Source organism: Lutra lutra, chromosome 15, assembly GCF_902655055.1.
Source record: "Lutra lutra chromosome 15, mLutLut1.2, whole genome shotgun sequence".
In the NCBI taxonomy this organism is placed as follows: Eukaryota; Metazoa; Chordata; class Mammalia; order Carnivora; family Mustelidae; genus Lutra; species Lutra lutra.
The window spans coordinates 498188-520567 of NC_062292.1; the positions used below are offsets into that span (position 1 = coordinate 498188).

A 22380-nucleotide genomic window follows, 5' to 3' on the forward strand; every position below is an offset into this window, starting at 1 on the left:
AACCTCACACCCACTGCCTTATTACTGCCCTGGCCGCCCATCTCTCCCCTGGCATTTGGCAGGGGGAACAGTTCACCTCCTACCCCTCACACCTCCTGGAGCGGGGACGATGGCCGCCCCCCGTGAGGCACACTCTCCCCGTCGTCCGTTTCCGGCAATCCCCGGCCAGCCTTGGGCGCTGCTCCACACGCACGATGAAGGAAGAAGGGAAGGACGCGTGGCCTCCCCCTGCCCCCAGCACCCGCGCCCCGCTCTGGCTGCAGACGGGCTGCCCTCACAACTGTCATCCCCACTGAGCCAGCCCGATGCGGCCAGACTGGTGCGCCGGCCGGACCAGGGAGGCTTCACTCATTTTCCGTTTCCAGGGGTGACGCGTGACAAAGCCCACGGCTGCAGGCCAGACTCTGTCCTCGCGTCTACTTTGTCTCTCCGACCTCGGTGACTGTCCCTCAACTCGGCTGGAGTCGGGAGGAGAGGGGGACCCACAGCCAGCCTAGAGCTCGGACAGGGCCCTGCTTCCCTGTCCCGGTGGGCATTGCCACGTCCCTGACTCCGTCCCTGACTCCGCCCCTTCCGCCCCCGTGGTGCTGGCGGCTGTGCTCACGGGCCGGGATTCAGAGCAGAGAGAACCCTCCGTCTGTGGACACTCTGCGTGGCCCCCTGTCCCTCTACTGATCAGCGTGTCCGGATGGGAAAGCAGACCCCGCGTGCCAGAGGCGACAAGGTGCTGAGGCTGGAATCAGGACAGGTGGGTGACAAGCGTGGGCGCTGTAGCGGAGCTCATTCCTCTCCTGGAACTCACGTGCCCTCATCAACCCCAGGGGCAGCACATGGTCACGGCGGCACCCTAGCTGAGGTAGGAACACTGGAGGGGGCACTGCTTCCACTTCCCACGAGAGGCAGCAGAGGCTCAGGGCGGGCAAGTTCGGCTGCCTGCCCGCGCCTCACCCAGACACGAGAGAAACTGTGGAAGGCTCAGAAGCTATTACCCAATCCGGCAGCTTCCGAGGGAGATGGGAATCAGGATGGGGGTGGGGGTGTCCACCTGGAGGTCAACAGCAACCGCCCCCAGGCCCGGATGCCGCCCACTCCGACAGCGGGGGCCCTAAGGCCGAGGGAGCCAGGCAGGGTCGGCAGTCGGCAGGGCGGCGGGCAGGGCGGTGAGGCCTGGGAGGCTGGGGACGGGAGCACGGCTGAGCCGAGGAGCTTGCCCGGATCCTCACCCCTGCCCAGGCGGTCCTGAAGCAGCCGCCGCAGACCAACCTTTAACTTGTTCCACTTCGTCCTCAAAGGTCACGGAGCTCCTTCTCTTGGGGGGGCAGGTGCAGTGGGAGGGAGGGCTGTCCTCGGGCGTGCCGTCCTCCAGCAGCATCACGTCTGTGCCTAGAACCAAGGCTGGGCTGTGCACACAGGACTGGAGAAGCAGGGTCCTCCCCCCACCCTCCCTGCCCCCCTGCACCCTCTCTCCGCAGGTTCAGTCCTGCCAACAGCTGCGTCTCCCGCCTGCAGTGTCTGCCCAAGAAACATGGGGGCCGCACCTCATTTCGGGAGCCGCGTCAGACACGAGGAGCACGGCGTGCTACCCAAAGAGACAGGTGACATACGACAGGTGACTCAAGGCATTGAGCCAGGCCTGGGACTCCGGGGAGGGGGGGCGGGGCCCTATGACACGGAGCTTTGTGTCTGGATTTCCATCATTGTTAAAAATACGTTGTGCTAAATAAACGTTTAAAACTTGAAAATGTAGAGTTCTTTGGAGATCAAAAAAGAACTGAAAAATAAACCCCTCAAAAAAGTGGGGAAACAAAGGCAGAGAGGCAGGGGGTCCTACAGAGAGAGCTGGCAGAGCAGGGGTATGGGGGTCCGGCCTGAGAGGGGACCCTGGCGCGACACTGGGGCGAATGTTGGGACCAGCCTTGTGCTATCCCGCCCTCCAGCCTGCAGCCCTTCACGGCCCCGTGCTCCGGAACGAGGAAGACGGGGCGGCCCGGGCTCCTCCTGCTGCGTCGGGCCGGCCTCAGCTCGGGGTCAGCCCGCCAGGTCACGCTCCACAGGGCCCTGGGATCTGCGGCAGGCGACCGAATCCCTCGGTGCCTCCAGGCCCCCTCACGGAGCTGGTGAGGACGAGGGGACGCGTGTGGCACAGCGTTAGGTGCCCAGTGGGTGCTCAGTCACTGCCGGTCGTACCTAACGAGGTGCAGCTGGCGAAGGGTCAGGCTCACGCTCCCGCACGCCGGCTCCGGGTGACCCACGGGCCGTACTCCTTCTCCAGGAGGTGAGGCCTACCCCTTCCTCCTCCTCCACGGTGTCCCACTCAGAGAAGCTGTGCAAGTCTCCTCCCCAAATACTCCGCAAAGGGCCGCCGCTTCCACCGCTCCCCCCACCCCAGTTATGGTCTTTCCTTCAGGGCAGAAGCACGCGGGACGGCGGACCGTCCTCCCCAGTCCACAGAAAGCTCCAGAAGGGCAGCTCGCCGCTCCACCTCTAGAAGCTGGCGCAGGGCCTGGCCAGACGCACATTTACTGCGCGAATAAACATCCATCCGCGGCTCACGGGCCCCCGTGGGCTGCGGGCAACGGGAAGGAGCCTGGGGAGGGACCCAGAGACCTTCCTTTCCTTCAGCTCCTGCGAGGGACTCAGAACCAGCGGGGCCGCGTGGCCAGTGGCTGACCCATGGGCTGGCGGGCGACAGACGACGGGCGATAGACGTTTGCAGGGAACGTTCTGCCTCCGGAGAACACCGTCCACGACAGGCGGGTCTCCGTCTCGGCCCTCAGCCTGCCCCAGAGTTCCGTGGCACAGGCCGCGGGAGGGAGAAGCAGGTCAGGGCCGGGATGAGATTTCTGGAGCTCCCGGCGGCGGCGGACATGGCACCAACTGCCGGAGCTGTCAGCCCAGCTCACGGGCCCCGGGGTGGAGAGCGGAGGCCTCTGCCGCGAGGGGCGCCAGCACCCGGCGAGGATGGTGACATCACAGGCGGCATCGGGACAGAGGCACTCCGGCTGCAGGATCCCCTGGGGGCCGGGTGACAAGGCCCTGTGACAGACGGAGGACCTTCCCACCTCACAAGCGGGGATGCTCCGGGGCTTAGAAAGAGAGGGAGCCTCTTGCCCAAGAGAGCCCAGCTCAGAAAAGGCCCTTTGGACACGGACCGCCAGCAGCAGGACACACACCGGTCCGGCCAGCCGTCTGACACGGACGGGGACAGCTCCCGGTCCCCCGCACGGTAACCCTGTACACGTTCCCCTCCCTGGGGCCTGTCAACAGCCCTGTGTGGGGGAGAACGGATCTCAAGTCCCCGTGTTATATGGGGAAACCAAGGCACGGAACCCTGGCAGCCGGGAGGCCTACCTGAGTCCTGGGAGCAGCTGAAGCCGGTGTCCCCCGTGCTGCTGCTGTTCCCGAGGGGCTGTCCGCCCACCATGAGCGCTGTGAGGTGGGGGGACAGGCCCAGGTCTGAAAGGGAAAGTCGGCACCGTCAGCACAGACCAGGCCCTGCTGAGGCATCCACGGACCCTCCATCTTCGGTTGTCCCCACCAGCCTCGCCGCTGCCTCCCCCGTCCTCTCTGTCCCTTGCAAACCGGGCTCTCCACCCACCGCGGGATCGGAAGCCCCCAGCTGCCCTTTTCCCACGTTCCTGCCCCCGGGGGGGGTCTGCACTGTGACAGGATTCCCTGGGCCCCCCAAAGAGGAAACTCTCACAACAACACATGCCCACAAGACAGGGAGAGGGAAAACAGGGGGCAAATGGGCTTGGGAGGTGACCTCCCAGTTAAACGGGATGTGGGCGCACCGTGACCTCCTGAGACCCCGCCTGCATACGGGAAAGACACTTTGAAGAGGTGTAAACCGCCAAGTGGCAGAGAATGCCCGTAAGCCAGAAGGTGGGGACGGGGTCCCGACCCAGGGAGCGGGGCCGGCGGCTGGGGAGGCCAGGGCGGAGGCCGGTCTCACCCAGGGCTCCCCAGAGCTCAGGAGCTGGAGGCCCAGCGGCGTTTGCAGCAGGTGGGGCTGGACAGAAAGTCTCTACGGGCGGCGGCGGCCCCCGCACCGCTCTCCCCAGCCCCGGCTCAGGTGTTCGGCCCCCCTTGCTGGCAGGAGGGGCAACCCGGAGGCCCGGCCTTAGAGACCCCGCCACGGCCGAGGCGACCCCGGACAAACCACAGGCGCAGCGACAAGCCACACAGTTAACGTGGGCCGTGCCCCGCCCCTCGGCCTCCTGAGCGCACGCGGGCCTCGCTGCCAGCACGGAGCGTGGCCGCTCACCGGACACCCCGGGACAGGGCCGGCTTGAACGAGATGAAGGAACACGGAAGAAACAAAGAGACTGCGTCTCAGAACAAACAACGGACAGAGCTTAAGAAGTAAAAAAAAATCTCTCCACGAGTCCCTGGAAAAAGTTGCGAGAATAATGACGGCATGAGCACGAGAGCCAGGGGCCCTGGAGGCCACGGCAGTCACGAGGAGCTCAGCTCGCAGCGAGGACACCTGCGCACGCGACGGCACGCCCGTCGGCTCAGCAGGAAGGCCCGGGCCGAAGGGCCCCGTTCTCTCCACTCGCACCGCGGCGCTTCGGAGAGCAGGAGGGGATGCCAGCGGGCTTTCTTCCTGCCCCAGAGCCGAGGGCCTGTCGAGGAGGGCGGGCTTCTCTCCGAGTCACCCCTCCGTGAACTTGGGGAGTCGGAGCGTGTTGGCGGGGAGGCCCGGGCCCAGAGAAGACCCCACACGCGCTCGGTCCTATCCCGGGCTTTGGCTTCAGCATGGGACCGCGTGTCAGGGAGCCTGGCCTGGGGAGGAGTCCGTGGGGGGCCAGGCGCCGGCGACAGGGATGGCCCAGGCCATGGTGGTTCGGGACACGTCTCTGAGGCTGGGTGAGAGCCAGCACGCGGCCTGGTCTCCAGCAGCCGGACGAGTGTCCGAGCCAGACCGCTGTGGCTGGGCGGGAAGGTCTGGAAACGGCTGTCAGGAGGCCCTGCCCCGGCCTGTGTTTATCCAGCATTTACCCTCGACAGCGGGCACTGTTACCCTGGGGTTTCTCGCACGGAACAATACCACATCTGCTGGGTTGGGCCCAATCCAAGCCCTGTTACGAAATTAAAAGGAAAAAAAAAAAAAAAAAAGGCACCAAGTTGACAGGCCCCGGGGAGCTGGTCAAGCCTGGGGTGAATCGGAGTCACTAGTCCCTTTAGGAGGCTGGAAGCACCGCCGTGCGCTCTGGGCTGAATCGGGCACATGGAAGTCGCCGGAAGGCCTCCAGGCGGCACCCGGAAGGACGGTGCAAAAGTGAAGGCCCCGGGGTGGCCTTGGTCCCTCCGGCCCAGACCGCCCCACGGGGCCTGCGGCAGGACCCGGCTCCTGAGTGTGTCCGCGGCTCCTCCCAGAGGGCGGCTGGGACGGCTCTCACCCGGTTCCCGGAGCTCCGAGCACCAGGTGGCGTTCGTAGCGGCTGCCTTCGCACAGCGCCCAGGCCACCCTCCCAGCCTGGGGTGGGCGTGGGCTCCCTGCCCTGCCTGCTGAGGAGGTCTGTGGTAGCCCGTGGGAGAGTTGCTGGAAGGACAGTTTGGCTTTTCCCTGGAAGGGCCCTGACAGCCCGCAGACGCCGGTCAGCCGGGGCCTCGCAGGACCCCCTGTGAGCGCTCAGCTCCCCTTCCTGCACTAGAAGCCCGTGCCAACGCCGGGGCTGGCCCACCCTCCACGAGGTGGCACAGCCTGACAAGGTCAGGTGGCCCGGAGATCCGCACTGCTCGGGGAGCCCCTCGGGAGTCTGTCAGTGAGCCCTCCCAGGCAGGAGGTCTTCTGGTGGCTCGGACAGGAGGCATGAGGGAAAACCCAACCCCTTCCTTGCTCCTCTTCTGCCTGGGGCTAACACGGCGAGAAAACCCAGGCTCACTGATTCTGGTGGGTGCGGCTCCCGGGCCCGGGAAGGCCCACTGAGCACCGGTCTCTGCACTTTTCTACCCAAAAGCATCTGGCAAAACTGTTTTCCCTCTGCGGGGAACGACCAGGAGCTGCTTTGGGACTCAGCAACCAAACCCCAGCGGGTGTTTCCCGCCCCTTCTCCCAGCCCCACGACCTCGGGCGGCACCGTCACAGGTTGCATGGAAAACCTCAGCCAAAACCAGAGGTCTGTCCTTGTGCTAGGTACCCCCGCCCCAGTCTCTGTCCCCGTTCTTTTTCTTGCCCCACCCCTAGCTTCCACGGACTATAAAGCAGGTCGTTTTTTGCCCGGAAGACAAGTGATTCCACAAAAGGTGGGTAAGGCAATCAGAGAAACGAAACCAGACCCTGCATGCGGTCCTGGCTCACGAGACGTACTTGGAAACACGGACTGGCCAGGGGCAGAGGACGGCATCTCAGTGGTTAAAATCCTAGGGTACGGAGAGAATCTTCTCTGATCAAAAAAAGTCCCTCTCTTGGGGACGCCTGGGTGGCTCAGTCGGTTAAGCGTCTGCCTTCGGCTCAGGTCAGAATCCAGGGCCCTGGGGTCGAGCCTCGTGTCGGGCTCCCTGCTCGGCGGGAAGCCTGCTTCTCCCTCTCCCACTCCCCCTGCTGTGTTCCCTCTCTCGCTGTGTCTCTCTGTGTCAAATACATAAATAAGACCTTAAGAAATAAACACGGTGGAAACGTCTCTTTAGGGGGAAAAAAGATCCCTCTCTTGATCTCAGGGTTGTGAATCAAGCCCCATGCTGGACACGGAGCCTACTTTAAGAAAAAAACAAAGAACAGATAGTCCCCGACTTCCTTCCTCTCTCCTGAAGTGACACTCCACCAGCCCATGAGTAAACGGGCGATGCTGGTCTGTCACTGCCTCACGGACAAGCTGTCCCTACCGCATCTCCACCGAGCAGTCAGTCCCGACCGCATCTCCACCGAGCAGTCAGGGTGGTTATGAGCTGTTTCTTTCCACCGTCCTGAGCGGGAAGACGGGAAGACGGGAAGACGGGGGACTTCCCCACACTGGGATCTGAACTAGCTGGTCCCAGCCGCCCTACGTGCCTTCAAGTCTCTCTCCCAGCAGCGCCTGCAGGTGATAATCTCCCTCAAACACGACCCAAAAACACGGAGGGCTAAGAACACAGTACTGACTGCTGGAGGCAAAAAAATGCTAAAATCCAGGGTGAAGGCTGAGGGAGAGAGAGGGTCCTCGCACAGCCTCACCGTGTCTGAATTACAAAGGAAACAACAGTGACTTTACAGGGGGACCCACCAGATACCCCTGTATGGGCTGAGTGTGTCTCCCTAGAATTCATGGGCCCTAACGCCCGGCGGGACGGCCTCTGGAAGGTAACAAGGAGTCGATGAGGCCGTGAGGGTCAGACCACGCAGCTTGCTCTGTCCTGTCTCCTCACCTCCCCCCGCGAGCCGCAGCAGGAGGACAGCTCAGCAGAGCACAGCCAGCGGCACCCTGGCCTGACCGAGAGCCCTCCGTGCCCGTGCTGGGAGCCCCTGTCTGGTGGCCTGCAACGGCACCCTGAGCCTAGACAGGAAGCATCGAGGCATCACGGACTAGTAATAAGACATATGTGCCCCTGACGTGACTGTTGGGTCCGCGGCTCCGGGAATGCAGGAGAAACAATAGAAATGACCACCAGGCCGCCATCTTCCAGGCCCCCGGCCTTTCCTAACCCCTGATGCTCCCGCCATAAGGATGTATGCCCAGGTCACGTCTCCACAAGCAACCTGATACCTATCCAAGAAACCGGAACATCAGGACTCCCCAACCCTCCAATCCCGAATACCCTACCTAACACGGCTGTGAGCCTATGCCCGGCCTTAACCCAGATAAAAGACCCACTCGGCCCCTCCCGGCGCGACTTCCCCAACTCCTCTCCGGGGTCACGGAACCTCGCCCGAGGGCGCCTTTCATGAATCTTGCCTTGTGCCTACCTCACCTGGTGTCATTTATCTCGTCTGTAAAACCTAACGGTGACCACGACCGGAGCACGGCACCCAGCAGCTCTCCCGCCCCGAGCACACGACCTCATTCCGACCCTGAGAACGCACCGGCGAAAGGACACGCAGGCCCGTCCACGAAATCCCCGACCGGGACCCCCCCCAACCCGAGCGTCACGGAAGCTGAGGGAAGCACGAAGACCCCTCAAGACCTGAACAAGACAAAGGGAGCCGGGACAGGAGTGGGAACGGGATCCCGGCACCGACGAGGGACAGGCACAGGACGGCGGGTGGAACCCGAGCCGACTGTCTAGTTAACGCGTTGCACCAAGACGAGTGTCTCAGTTTCGGCAACTGCCGTGGCTCGGCCAGACGTGAACGCCAGGAAAGGCAGGGTGGGTGCGACGCTCCGTGCCCACTTCCAGGCGCTTCTCCAAGTCTAAAATTATTCCAAAATAAAAAACGGTTAAAAAAAATCGATCTCTCTAGAGTCATTGCTCTGGGTCTCACCACAGGCCGAAGGCCCGTCTCCAGAAACTTGCTCCCACGTCAGTCACCAGAGGGAGGCGCCGCTTCACACGCGGGGGACGGTGACATTTCAGCTGGGGGCAGGGGCCCCCGGTTCGGGAATTGCCAGCGACACTAAGGAACGGCCTGGGAGGGGTGCGCTCGGGCTGGGCAGCCGAGGCCGGGGGGAGCACCTGCGAGCGGGAAGAGCTTTACAGAACCCCGGGAACACGGGAGGGAAGCACGGGCCAGGAGAAAGGCGGCCAGCGAGCCGGGGCCGGGCTGACAGAAAACACACTTCTGAACCCTGGTGTCCCCTGCCTTGAGCTGCAGAGCTTGTGGAAGGGAGCGGAAGGGACCCGGGAAAGACACGGGACGCTCCACAACATTCCTTCCCCGAAGGACACCTGGCCTTGGAGGCCCCGACCTCACCCACAGGCTACGCTGGCCCGAGGGGGGCCTCCCCGTCCCGGCACGTTCCCGCGTCACCTGTGATCCTGTTGGAGATGCTGAAGAGCCGGGACGTCCTCTGTCGCTGAACGAACGGCTCCCGGTAGTACCGATCCCCAAAGCACATGCCCAGCAACTCCTTGCGGACCGTCTTGTTCCAGAGCCCGTAGATCAGGGGGTGGCAGATGGCGCTGGTGAAGGACAGCCACGTGGCCCAGGTCTCCAGGGCCGGGGAGACGGAGTTCTTCCCCCAGAGGGCCTCGGAGGTGATGACAAGCATGTAGGGGCCCCAGGTGATGGAGAAGGCCCCGAGGACCACCAGGATGGTGAGGAGGGCTTTGCACTGGTTGGCCGAGTAGACCACACCCTGCAAGGCGGTCCTCCTACTGCCGGACGAAGAGGTGGAGGTGCTGGAGTTCTTCCTCCCGTCCCTCTGGGTGTCCTCCCCTGCCAGGACCACCGTGCCACAGTGCACCTTGCGCGCCTTGACCCTGGCCACCCGGAAGATGAAGCCGTAGCACACCAGCATGACCAGAAAGGGGAACAGGGCGCACCAGATCTGCCAGAAGGCCGTGTAGCCAGGCTCCCGGTGCCACGCGGCCACACACATCCACTTGAACTCGTCGAACTCCACGGACGACCAGCCAAACAGAGGTGGCAGGCAGCCGACGAGGGAGTGAAGCCAGATGTAGACCAGAGCCATCACAGCCCGGTTCCCCGTGATCTTCATGGGGTATGCCATGGGGTACAGGACAGCGTAGTAGCTAGAGAGAGGATGGAGGGAGATGAGAGAGAGGAGTCAGAAGGGGAAATATCCCAGAATGGGCCCCCAGTGCTCTCCAATGTGGGGAGCTTGGATGAATTTCTCCACTCGACCCAGCCGCGGGTGAATGCTCCTGAAACGGCTCCTTCCCCCATCTTGTCCCTAACATGTCATCGACGGGACCAGGTTACACAGCTTTGTGCGAACCTTCTTCCTTCAAGAGCTGGATGCCAGGACGAACCCAGAGCTCAGGTAGTCCTGTTCCCAGGTCACCGCACCAGAGCCCAGTCAGAGCAAGAGCTGTGGGAGTTCTGCAGGATCCAGCTGCATCACCATGTTGCTGGCACGAATCCCCTTAGATCGGTTTTCAGAGGGTCATTAAGAACCAGGATAGTGTGGGCGCCTGGGTAGCTCAAGTCATTTAAGTGGCTGTCTTCAGATCAGGTCATGATCCCAGGGTCCTGGGATCGAGCCCCGCATCAGGCTCCCGGCTCAGCAGAGAGTCTGCTTCCCTCTCTCTCTCTGCCTGCCGCTCCCCCTGCTTGTGCTCTCTCTCTCTCCCTCTCTGACAAATAAACGAGTAAAATCTTAAAAAAATAAAACCAATAATATCAAAGGACTATGGAGTTCATTCGTCTGATGACCACTCGCCGAAGGCTGGCTGTGCTGAGCACTGTGACGTGCGCCGAAAGGCAGTGAGGAGAGGCGGAGGGAGACACACAGCAAGAACAACAGGAGAATCTGGGATGCGAAGAGCCACACACCAGCCTCACAACAGCTGCTTACAGCAGTGAGCGTCGTCGCTATCCTCGCCGTACAGATGAGGACACTACAGCAGAGAAAGAACCCGTAGCCTGCTCAAGACAAGGGGCAGAAACAAGTCCCATGGCACAGGCCAGCAGGAGGCCACCTGGCAGGGCTGGCTGCTGATCCCTCAGCCCTGTGTGGAGGGGGTAGGCTGGGCAGGGCACCTGTTTCAGGGGTCAGAGCCAGCTCCTGCTGGAGATGGTCCCCAGATCCAGGTCTTCAAAGATCAGAGGCCCTGGCCAGGAGGAAGTGAGGAGGAGGGCAGCTAGGGGGTGGGGGGGAGCATGGAGAGGTGAGCCAGTGTGTGCCCCATGGGGAAGCTGCCCGAGCACAATCAGAGGCAGAGCAGAGGCAGAGCTGGAGGTCAGGGGCCGGAGGCCAGGGCATGCGAAACCTTGCAGGCCTGAGCCTTGAACTGGAAAGGGTGAGAGGATGGAGACCATGGGGTTGGAAGTAAGCTAGTCCCCTTCCCACCCAGACATTTTATCCAAAGGAAATGCTGTTTAATGAATAACAGGGTTTCCCCACGAGGGCAGCATGTGCAAAAGAAGGGGTGTCCATGCATACACCGCCCGGTACAGGCAGGATGTGAGAAACGCCTGTGGTCATGAGAGTCACACGTCTCCCGTGAGGCCTTCTCCCCACAGGCACCATCCTGAGTCACCCCTAGGCACCGGCAGCTCAGGGACAGGGCCACGGCCTGAACTGCTCCCCGCCATGCCTCTCCCGGGGGGCCGCCCCCCCCCCCCCACTGCACCCTTGCGAACCACCGTCCCCACCCGAGGAGAGCCTGGGACAGTGGACGTCAGGCGCATGCTCCGGCTGAGATGGGGTGTGGGCAGACCGTGTTCCTGACTGTGGGTCTGAGGCGGATCCCCCGGGGCCGGCATGGATCACAGCTCCACGGCACACGGCCTGGGCTGAAGCCGTCACAAGCTCATCCCTGGGTTTGCATCCTGCAACATCCATGCGGCTCAGGGAAGGAGGGTGCCTTCGGAGCTGGAACGCCTGGGTGCGGACGGTGACTGCCTGTCTGTTCGTGGCTCTGCCGTCTACGAGCTGTGTGACCTCGGGGGCTGATTCAGGCTCTCAAGGCTTCCGTTCTCAAACACGGGAACCGCAGGAGCCCTGCCACAGGTCTGCTCCGAGGACTCAACGGGCTGGACGGAGGGAAAGGCCCAGTGTGCCTGCTCCTCACACGGCAGAGGGGACAGCGCCTGGCCTCCCCCGTCCACCGACCTTTCCCCCTTCCTTCCTGAAAATGAGAGCCCAGATGTGTGTGCTGCTCCCAAATGCCATGACCGAAAGGGGACACTGGTCCCTCCTGAGTCCCGGGAGATGAACTGGGCCATTCTGGGGGGTCTCCTACCTCGTGCCGGGTGACGGCCGAGACCCTGCCCTGTGCGGCACCATCCCAGTGCACGACGTGGGAGTGCGTACGCTCAGGCAGGGTGGAGGGGCACGTGGGAGGCTTCCTTCACTTAAAAAAAAAAAAAAAAACAAGGCAGGGGCGCCTGGGTGGCTCAGTGGGTTAAAGCCTCTGCCTTCGGCTCAGGTCATGATCTCAGGGTCCTGGGATCAAGTTCCGCATCGGGCTCTCTGCTCGGCTGGGAGCCTGCTTCCTCCTCTCCCTCTGCCTGCCTCTCTGCCTACTTGTGATCTCTCTCTGTCAAATAAATAATATCTTTTAAAAAAAAAAGGGGCGCCTGGGTGGCTCAGTGGGTTAAGCCGCTGCCTTCGGCTCAGGTCATGATCCCAGGTCCTGGGTTCGAGCCCCACATCGGGCTTTCTGCTCAGCAGGGAGCCTCCTTCCTCCTCTCTCTCTGCCTGCCTCTCTGCCTACTTGTGATTTCTCTCTGTCAAATAAATAAATAAAATCTTTAAAAAAAAAAATAAAATAAAAATAAAAAAATTAAAAAAAAAAAAACAAGGCAGAGATTTTGACTTTCTTTCTTGTGAGCTTTACTTATTGAGAGAGAGGAAGAGGGCGCGTAAGCAGGGCGAGGGGCAGAGGAGGGAAACCTGCGGAGAGCAGGACCTGATTCTGGGCGGAGGGTTCCCACGACCTATGAGATCACGACCTGAGCTGAAACCAAGAGTTGGATGCTACGTGCCGAGCCAGCCAGGCGCCCCAGATCTCTATTTTTCTCTGCCTCTTTAAGACTGTGCGGGCCCTCTGACCTCAAGACCCCATGGCACGAGCCTGTCTGGGTGTGGAACTCAGGCCTGGGGAACGTTAACTGCGCGGCCCCTCTGACCGACTCCGGCCTGGCGGTGGTAAAAATGATGACAATTAATAAGTCGTTCTCCGTAACAGAGCCTTGTGGCTATTCTGAACACGGCTCATTACTGTTGCCTTACGGCCGGACTTCTCATGCTACCCACGGTTCTGGGTCCACCACGGACGACGGTTCTGGCCACGAGCAGTTCCAGTGGGACGTGACCGTAAGAGTACGGCCCCAGCTGGGCCCTGCATCCCCTCGGGGTGCTGGGGTCGGGGGCCTGTCTCCCAGAGTCAGAGGGGCCCCTCACGGAGCAGAGTGCCTCCATTTATTTCCAGACCCTCCAAGCCCCACCCTGGTTTTAGGGGCTGTTTTCGGTTTTTGTAAAATGCACAGCTCTGTGAAGATGCAGAACATTCGCTCCACATCTGCCCACCAAAGAAAGAAAAAAAGGGTTAGGATTTCATAGATTTGAAACTACGTTTCTTTCCACTTGGCCTCATTTAGGCCTAGTTGCAGGCTGAAGGAGAGCACAGAAAAGCGACCGCCCACTCCCCCGCAGGCCATCAGAGGACGAAGCGGAGGGCTTCCGTGGTCTTCCGGGCACTTAACCGGCTGCCGGAGCTCAGTCTTCTCTCCAGCGACTCATCTTTACGCAGGAGCCCAAGCACGAGCCCTGGTCCCACCAGAGGCCCCCGCCATGTGGCGTGTAACTGAGCTGCCGTCACGCAGCGCTGCTGGACGCCTGGTGGTGCCCAGGACGGCCCGCAGCGAGGGGGACCCGGCCGGAGACGGCAGCACCGCCAGGCTGGAAACCTGGAGCCCATGAACCGCCCACCGGACCTGCCGGGGCGCTCGCGTCGTGGTCTGTGGGGCTGAGTAGGAGCCCGGCCTTCCCCTCCTCGCCCCGGACGAGCTACCTACCAGCAGCGTGGGCTTGGACGGGTTCACAGAGCCCCACTTGGCCCATCTGCAGGATGGGGGTCGGTCAAGCTGCTGCTCACCGGCTGGGATGAGAGTTCATTAAAAGCACAGTGTGGCGCCTGGCAGGGGACTGGCCAGCAGCCCCTCTGGTTGGGGTCACGACCAGCACCTGGGATCTCGCCTCTTCCGCTTTCTCAGAAACGCGCCCATCGCCTCCTTCTCGCCCCGTTCTCTCTGCTCCTCCTCTGTCCGGTTTCACTGCTTTTTCTTCCTCTCTCTCCCACCACTCCCTCCCAGCCCCTCCCCGTCTCTCCCCTCCTCCCGTCTCTCTCTCTCTCTCACACATACACACACACAGTTGCATCTTCAGGTTTCCAACAGACCAGGGCAAATATGTGACCTCCAAAATCACCAAGACTGAGTAAAATTAATTTACTGAAACTAAGCAGGCAGGAGTGCTGTACGTCATTTAAACGGACAGGATCAAAGTACCTGGTCCAGTCAATCTGCATCTTGGAACCACGTGAATGACCAATAACAAGAAAACCAAGCGTGTGTGCCTGGAAGTCACCTGAAGACCCCAAGCTTCACGCCGTCCCCACACTGTCGTCACAGGGGTCCGCCGGCTCCACCTCGGCTTGCAGGGCAGTGACCGGAGACCTACCTGTCACCACGGGGAGGCTGCAGTCCCTTCTCCACTAGGGCTGGGTCACCAGGGGGCACCGGCGCCAGGCTGCGGGGCCTGGGGTGCAGGGATCGGTGCTCCAGGGGGACAAGTGCGCTGCCGTGTGTCGCGGGTGTCAGCCCGTCTCCAGCCATGGCCCTGGTCTCCAGCAGCGACAGACCCACACGCCTCCCCCGCTCCCCAATCATGCCTGGCCCCCTGTCCCTTCTCCCTGCTCCACCACCTGGCGGTCCCTCCGGCACAGTGATGTCCCGCCTACTCCACGGTCCGCATATGATCTCAACCTACGTCCCTGCCCCTGCATGGGCTCCCTGGCGTGTCTGTTCCTCTCGCCCGGTCGTGTCTCCCCAGCAGCCGCCGCTGGGCCAGGCCTGCATCCCTGAAAAACTGTCACAGAACAAGTGGAGTCCGTGCCTTCACGGGCGGGTCCTTCCCACGGCTTACGCGCCTCTGGTCCTACTCGGTGTTCCAACTGATGAGCCCAAGTGTCCCCTTCCCCGGGGGCTTGCCCCCCCTGCTCCCCAAAGTGGGACGGCAGCTGGGCCCGTGGCCGTAGCGTTTCGTGTTCACCACCACACCCGCCCGCCACCCCCACCCCGTAAACTCCTGGTGGACAAGGTCTGCCACCTGCCAGCCTGAGGACTCCGCCCAGAGCCTTCCCCGGACCGGCTGGCCGGCACCCCAGTGGGAGAGAAGCGGCTGGATGGGGTCAGCTCTCTCTGCGATGGTGCACTCTGACAGCGGGACGGGACGCCCTGCTGAGCTCACCGGGAACCTGATGTTCAAGTCAGCAGACGACCTTCCCATGTAGCATGATCTCCCAAGCATCCATATAGAGAGGACTCCCTAAGAGGCACTTAAAAACGCATCCCCCCGCTCTGCTCCAGCCATGGGCCCTCACTCTGTGCCCCACAGGACCCGGGGCCCAGGAAGGGACACTCAAAGGGACTCGATCTTTAAAAAACAGAGAAATCAGAGCAGGGAGATCCCACACCTCCCCACAGCCAACAAGGTGCAGTTGTTGTCTTTAATGCGACGTGACCAGCCTCGATGGGCAGCTGACAGCGGCGACTGCAGTAAAGCTCTGTTCGAGCTTCTAAAAACCTGCCTTTGACACACGAAGAATCTTAAAAGTGTGTTTACTCCAACCGAAGCCACCGCCCCCACATGCTCCTCCAAACTGCCATGGAGCAGAAAGCCAGGAAGGGACGGTAGAAATAAATCTCGCACGCCCAGCGGACGGACTGCCATGCCTCCATCAAAACCGTGTTCTCAAAGGGCCTGTGGCGTTTGCAGGTGGGAGGCAGAGCTCATCATCGCTTCTTAACTAGAAAAGCAGAAACCACACGAGCCGAGAAGCCCATTTAAAGAAACAGGCTGGGGGTGCCTGGGGGCTCAGGGGTGAAGCCTCTGCCTTCGGCTCGGGTCATGATCTCAGGGTCCTGGGATCGAGCTCTGCATCGGGCTCTCTGCTTGCTCAGCGGGGCGCCTGCTTCCCCTTCTCTGCCTGCCCCTCTGCCTGCTTGGGATCTCTCTCTGTCAAATAAATAAAATCTTAAAAAAAAAAAAAAGGAAGAAAGAAAGAAACAAGTTGTCCGCGACCAAAACTGACTAGAGGCAAATACACTGAAACCGAAAGATCGCTTCTGAGGGCTGGGGCTACAGATATTTATTCTAGTCTTTACATTTTCTGTGTCATTTTCATCGGGAAAAAAAAAAGGTAATTAGGCCAACTGATGAGTTCTGGCCACTCAGTCCCTTCAGCCTGCATTCCACAACCACAGAGCGGCAGCGTCTGGCCTTGGGCCTGCTGGAGGCCTGGGCTCTGGGCGCCGTCCAGCTACCCCTCACCAGCTGACGACGGATGGTCCTGGGGGAGCCCAGGGCCGTGTCACCTCGTGACGAGAACTCCGACTCCGTGTTTTCCCTGCCTCCGGCTGGCCTCCTCCCCCATGCGCAGGTCAGCCTGCACCTCCCTCAGAATCAAACACCTGCGAGTGAGGAATGCAGTGACCATCTGCAAAATCCTCACCAGCACGAGGAGCGCGGGGTCCCCCCGACCTGCCGGACAGCAGGCTGCCCCCCTGGGAAAGCCTGACACGTCACCTTTCCCAACTTCTTTTTCTCATCTATAAAGCATGCATCAGAGGTTTCAAGAACTTTTTGTTTTAAGCATTGGAGTCTCTTGTAAAAAAAAAAAAAAAAAAAAAAACCTAAATGCAATGAAATCAGAGGTGGCCAGAGTGAAGGAAGGGTTGGAGGAGGAGGCAGAGCCCTCCTTGCTCGTCCTCCCCAGCAGAAGCCCCAGACGTCCTCCCAAGGAGCTGAGACGGAGCGGAAGGCACAGGACCAGACGACCTCCCGGGGTCCCCCCACCCCCACTGCCTGCCACACAATCCCTCCTTAATCCTTCAGTTCCCTGAGGCCAGCTTACCGGTCCACGGCGATGACCCCAAGCGTGAGCATGCTGGCCGAGCTGATGAGCAGGTACAGAAGGGCTGAGAAGTTGCACCAGACCACACCGAAGACCCATTCCCTCCGGACGGAGCTGGTGGCCACAAAGGGCAGCACCAGCACGGACAGCAGGAAGTTGGACAGGGTCAGGCTGAAGACGAACTTGTTGCTGAGGGTGAGCAGGTAGGACTTCTTGTACAAGGTGACCACGACGAGCAGGTTGCCCAGGCAGACGAAAACGGTGATGATGATGATGGTGACAAAGTCGGCGATGGCGCCGCCCCCGGCGCCACCATCCTCGTGCGTGCGGTTACTCAGCTCCTTCCTGTGGCCGAGGGAGGAGTTGAGGCTCATGGTCAGGCACCTCGGCGTGCGGCGGGCAGAGCATGCCGGGCGGCTGGAGAAAGAGAGAAGACGGGCGCACGGGGAGAGACGCGTCAGACCCCATCGAGCGCACGAGCCGCACGAGCCGCCCGAGCCCCAGTTCTCCCGCCACCGACCCTCCTCCCGTCTTCCCCGCCCCAGCGCCACCACAGCGGCCTGTTCCCTACGGCCAACCTCCTGTGTCGCTCCCTGCGTCTCCTGGAACGATGGGCTCCTCCACTCTAACCCAACCTGCTCCTGTGCCCCGAGGCCAGAGGTTCGAAACCTTTGATGTGCTGAGGGATGCCGGGGAGTGGGGGGGCGATTCTCGGCCCCGCCCCCCGAGATGCTGGTCCCAGACTCACAGCCCCAGCCGAGCAGCCTGCGTTTTGAACAAACAGGGGGCAGGTGGGCTGTGGTGCTTTGGGGCCCCTGCAATTCAGGGGTTCCCCGAACCAGCAGCGGTAGCAGCACCTGGAGCCACAGAGACGGCCAAGTTCAAGCAGACCCCTGAGTGCAGGACCGGAACCTGCACTGACCCCACACCCGCTGGTCGTGCGCCCGGGAAGGTCGGACAGTGTGCTTGTCGTAGGGGCTCTCGGAGGTGGCCGAGCGGGGCTCCGGCAAGCACCTTCTGTACTGAGGCCTCATCCCTGTCCCGGTGAGCCGCGGGGAAGGCCGGCAGGGATCTAAGCAGGTACGTGCAGGCCGCTCTCCGTGACGTGCAGTCCTGCTTTTGGGTCGCTGGCTCCGGATCTGGGCTAAGCTTGAAGGTTGAGATCTTAGCACTCGTCCTACAGGACATTTCTCCAAACATTTCGTCTACATTCATCAGCCAAAAACCCCACAGACACGTCCTCCGCCTGCTCTTGCTCCCGACAAACAGGAGACTCCAGAGAGCAGGAGCGCTTTCCTGCCACGGGCCGGCTGTCAGGAAGCCTGGTGCCTGAAGGGCCACACACAGCAGAGCCTCCCCCGCCCCCCGCCCTTGATGGGACACCACTGTCCCAACGCCTTTGGCCCCAGGGAGCTGGTGGCTGAGAGGCCCCCGTCCCCTTCCAGCAGTCCCGAGGGCAGGTCAGAAGGCTTCCCTTCCGAGGGAGCCGGCCGAGGGAGCCGGCTGGGCCGGAGGTGTGAGCAGCATTGAACAGTCCTCCCCTCGAGCCTTTAAATGCCTCACAGGTGACTTGCCTTCCCTTCTCCAGATGTAAGCTCCACCTGGAGGATGCCACCTCCAGACCCTTCACTAATTCAGACACCCCTGTTTGGACCTGTTCGCAGACAATGATGACCCTCTTGCTTTGTGGTCCCCAGAACTGAATGTGCCATTCTGGTTGTGAGCCGCTGGGTGTCGAGCACAGGGGGCAATTTTCCCCATCACCAGGACAATCTCCTGCTACAATCCACTCTCAGAACGCGTTTCCTTTCAGCAACGGCATCATCCTGCTGGGCTTCTCTGACTGTGCTCAACTAAAACCCAAAACTTACACACATGTGAGTTCCTGTGAAGCCAGGTGACCCCAGTCTAGAACTTAAGGCATTAATGTTTTTAAGCCTAAATGCAACACGTTAGTTCTACTAAATTTTATTTTGTGCACTTTGGCCCATATTTCCAGGCTGCTGAAATATTCTGTTTTTATTTAGTTACGCAGTATGTTATGTACCCCCGCCCTGTGCAATGAACATTCTTTATAGGTTTGGCTTCTATATCTGAGTGTGTAAGGTTATTTCCGGGTTTTGTCCCTTTTCTGTGAGCGCTGAATTTTGAATTTTGTTAACTCTTATAAGTAAACTATTGGGATGCCCGGGTGGCTCAGTCGGTTAAGCGTCTGCCTTCAGCTCAGGTCGTGATCTCAGGTCCTGGGATCAAGCGCCGCGTCGGGCTCCCTGCTCAGTGGGGAGTGTGCTTCTCCTCCTCCCTGCACCTGCTCTCTCTCTCTCTCTCTTTCTCTCAAGTAAATAAATAAAATCCTTAAAAAAAAAAAAAAACTCTTAGGGGTGCCTGGGTGGGTCACTGGGTTAAGCCTCTGCCTCAGCTTAGGTCATGATCTCAGGGTCCTGGGATCAAGCCCTGCATCAGGCTCTCTCTCTCTCTCTGCCTGCCTCTCTGCCTATTTGTGATCTCTCTGTGTCAAATAAATAAATAGAATCTTTAAAAAATAATAAATAAATAAAATACAGTATTTTGACTGTAAATCGTTAATGATATATATTCTATGGACCAGAGAACTACTCAGTTTACTTAGTAGGCTTGACGCTGTCAGTGGTGCTGTAATTTTACAACTACTTAGAACATAGAGTAAGTGAGTCTACGTGTTTACGGAGAAAGGGGGCACGGATTACAGAACAGGGAAAGGAGACGAAGGGCCCCACGGTGTTAAGTGGGCTACTGGAGGCGTCAGTATGAACTCCCCGTTCAATCAGACAGAAACAGGTCCAAGGAAATCCCCCAGAATGCAGTCAGAAAGATTAAGAAAGTAAAACTAACAGAATAAGAGGCAAATGAGAGAATGAGTAGGAAGTGCTTTATTATTCAAGCAAAGCAGAGTAGTATTTCTCACTAATTAAGGGAGTCCTGTCTGCCGAGATGGTGGACTCAGCCGACGTGAACATCTCCGCCACTCCAAATTCTTTGAAATACGGGGTTAAATATGACCCAAGGTTTTTGTTGTTTTTTTTTTAATTGTTTTTTATTATCCTATAATGTATCATTAGCCCCATGGGTACAGGTCTGTGAATCGCCAGGTTTACACACTTCACAGCACCCACCATAGCACAGACCCTCCCCAACGTCCATAATCCAGCCACCCTCTCCCCAACACCCCCCGCCCTGCAACCCTGTTTGTTTTGTGAGATTAAAGTCTCTTATGGGGGCGCCTGGGTGGCTCAGTGGGTTAAGCCTCTGCCTTCGGCTCAGGTCATGACCTCAGGGTCCTGGGATCGAGTCCTGCATCGGGCTCCCTGCTCACCGGGGAGCCTGCTTCCTCCTCTCTCTCTGCCTGCCTCTCTGTCTACTTGTGATCTCTGCCTGTCAAATAAATAATAAATAGTCTTAAAAAAAAAAGTCTCGTATGGTTTGTCTCCCTCCCAATCCATCTTGTTTCATTTATTCCTTTCCTCCCTCCCCAAACCCCAACATGACCCAAGGTTCTAAAAAGGATAACAAAGAAAAAGAAAAGCCAAGAAAGAGAAATCTATAGGTACCAGAAACAGAGAGAAAATTCAAAGCCAGAGTTACAATCCCACACTTGTGGCCAGAAGAACATGAGACCTAGTTTGCTAGGGCCGAGGCCTTTTATATGGGAAGGTGACTTTGAGCTCCACGGGCAGAGAACCGGAACAGAAATTCTGCATAAACAGTGGTTTCTAGAAGGGCTGTCCCCTCCATGAAAAAGGGATTAGAAAAGCTCCTCCCATGGACAAAGGGAAGCAGCAAAAACACAGCCATCGACCTGAGGTTCTGGGTGGAGAACGAAACGCTTCCTTCCATGAGAAATCAAACACCGAGTCCCGTGCCACGCTAATGCGGGCACCAAACCCATGCACTGTGAAAGGGGCAGAGACCAAACTGATGATGTGGAAGCGAGCGCACGGCATTCATGTGGAGGCAGAGTCAACAAAACAAGAAGCAGAACTGACATTCCAAGGACTTACACTAATAGGAAAAAATGAATGAGACATAAATGCTATTAAAAGCTTTAAAAAGAAAAGGAAGAAGAAAGAAAGAAAAAAGAACCATAACAAAAGAGCAGACATCGTGAAAAAATGGTAAGCAATTGCAAAAACGAGCAAATAGAAATTCTAGAAATTAAAATTTTAGTTGTCAAAATTAAAAACTCAGTGGTTATGCTGAGCAGCAGATTTAGCTAAAGAGAAAGATGGTGAACTGGAAGATAGCTCTGAGGAAATTACTCAAAATGCAGTTAAAAAGATTAAGAAACTGAAAATACAAAGAGCCAAGTTTCAGGAAGGATGGGATAAGAAGAGCCAACATAGGTCCGACGGGAGGGCAGCAAGGGATTAGACAACGTGGGTAGCAGACACTGCGAGGCACCTACCCAACCACCACTCTCGTTTTTCTCCTATGGGCAGGCCTCTGACTTAGTGTTGGTGGTAACTCCTCCCAGGGACCCAGAGATGGCAGATCCCATCCCCAGTTCTGAGAGCTGGATGCCGGGTGGTCTAAAGTAACCCCGTGTTCCCTTTTCTTCCAACCCTGGCAAAAGAGGAGGAGAAGTCGGGGGGTGGTGGGGGAGGGACGGGGATATCTGGGGAAGGCTGCTCTGATCTCACAAAGATGCAAGGAAGGAAAATCTTTTCCGGAAGTTCCTAAGGGCAAAGAAAGCACGGAGCTGTAGCAGCCGTCTTGGGATCCCTGGAGACGCTGAGCCGGCGTGGTCAGCACGGCAACCAACGGTCAATCCTTGGGCCGCTGAATCAACAAACCTTCAAGTCACTTCATCCTGGCTTCTGCTTATGGGAAATACCTTTCTTAAAATGATTTTTATTTGTATTTATTTATTTATTTATTTTTATTTGACAGAGAGAGAGAGAGATCACAAGCAGGCAGAGAGAGGGAGAAGCCGGCTCCCTGCTGAGCAGAGAGCCCAATGCGGGGCTCAATCCCAGGACCCTGAGACCATGCCCTGAGCCGAAGGCAGAGGCTTAACCCACTGCGCCACCCAGGCACCCCTTAAAATGACTTTCAGATCTATTGTCAGTTAAGTTTCTATTACTTGAGTCAAAAGCATCCAACCTGCATTAGGTCGCACTACGCTGTCCGCACCGAGGTGGACACAGTTCTTAAACAGGGGCTGAACATTCTCTAGAGTTAAAGAAACACACGAGTCCTCAGAATGAAAGGGCATATGGAGTTCTAAGAGTAAATCCAAAAAAGTCTGGGATGCGTGGTTGGCTTAGCTGGTTCAGCGTCTGCCTTCAGCTCAGGTCATGATCCCAGGGTCTTGGGATCGAATCCTGCATTGGGCTCCCTGCTCGGTGCGGAGTCAGCTTCTCTCTCCTCTCTGCTTGTGCTCTCTCATTCTCTCTCTCAAATAAATAAATAATCTTAAAAATATTTAAAAACAAAACAAACAACAAACAAAAGACAGAAAGAAATTAAGAAAGCACTACTAGTGCGTGTTACCGTCCAGCAGCCCCACAGCTGGCTCGGGAGCTGGGGCACGGAGAACCCAGGGCTGCCGGATGAGCCCGAGGTCCTCTGGTCCAACCTTTCCCAGGAGGCAAGGGGCTGTGGGGGCCAAACGGCCACCCACCAGGGAAATCCAAAATCCTGGGCTCCGCCAGGAGG

The 22380-nt window shown here is 58.9% G+C and overlaps 1 protein-coding gene across 7 annotated transcripts in view; it reads right to left on the reverse strand.

The window, feature by feature from the left end:
• GPR161 (G protein-coupled receptor 161) overlaps window positions 1-22380 on the reverse strand; it is a 44608-nt gene that overhangs the window by 1435 nt on the left and 20793 nt on the right. For 5 of the 7 annotated variants that reach the window (XM_047704609.1, XM_047704610.1, XM_047704607.1 and 2 more), the window contains 4 exons: window positions 16687-17103; window positions 8891-9615; window positions 3352-3456; window positions 1264-1383 (listed from right to left, as the gene is read on the reverse strand). In XM_047704609.1, the coding sequence (XP_047560565.1) occupies window positions 1264-1383; window positions 3352-3456; window positions 8891-9615; window positions 16687-17103 (1367 nt within the window). Of the gene's footprint in view, window positions 1-1223; window positions 1384-3351; window positions 3457-8890; window positions 9616-16686; window positions 17104-17264; window positions 17452-22380 lie in introns of all 7 variants that reach the window. The other 2 variants (XM_047704612.1, XM_047704613.1) reach the window with 2 other exon arrangements.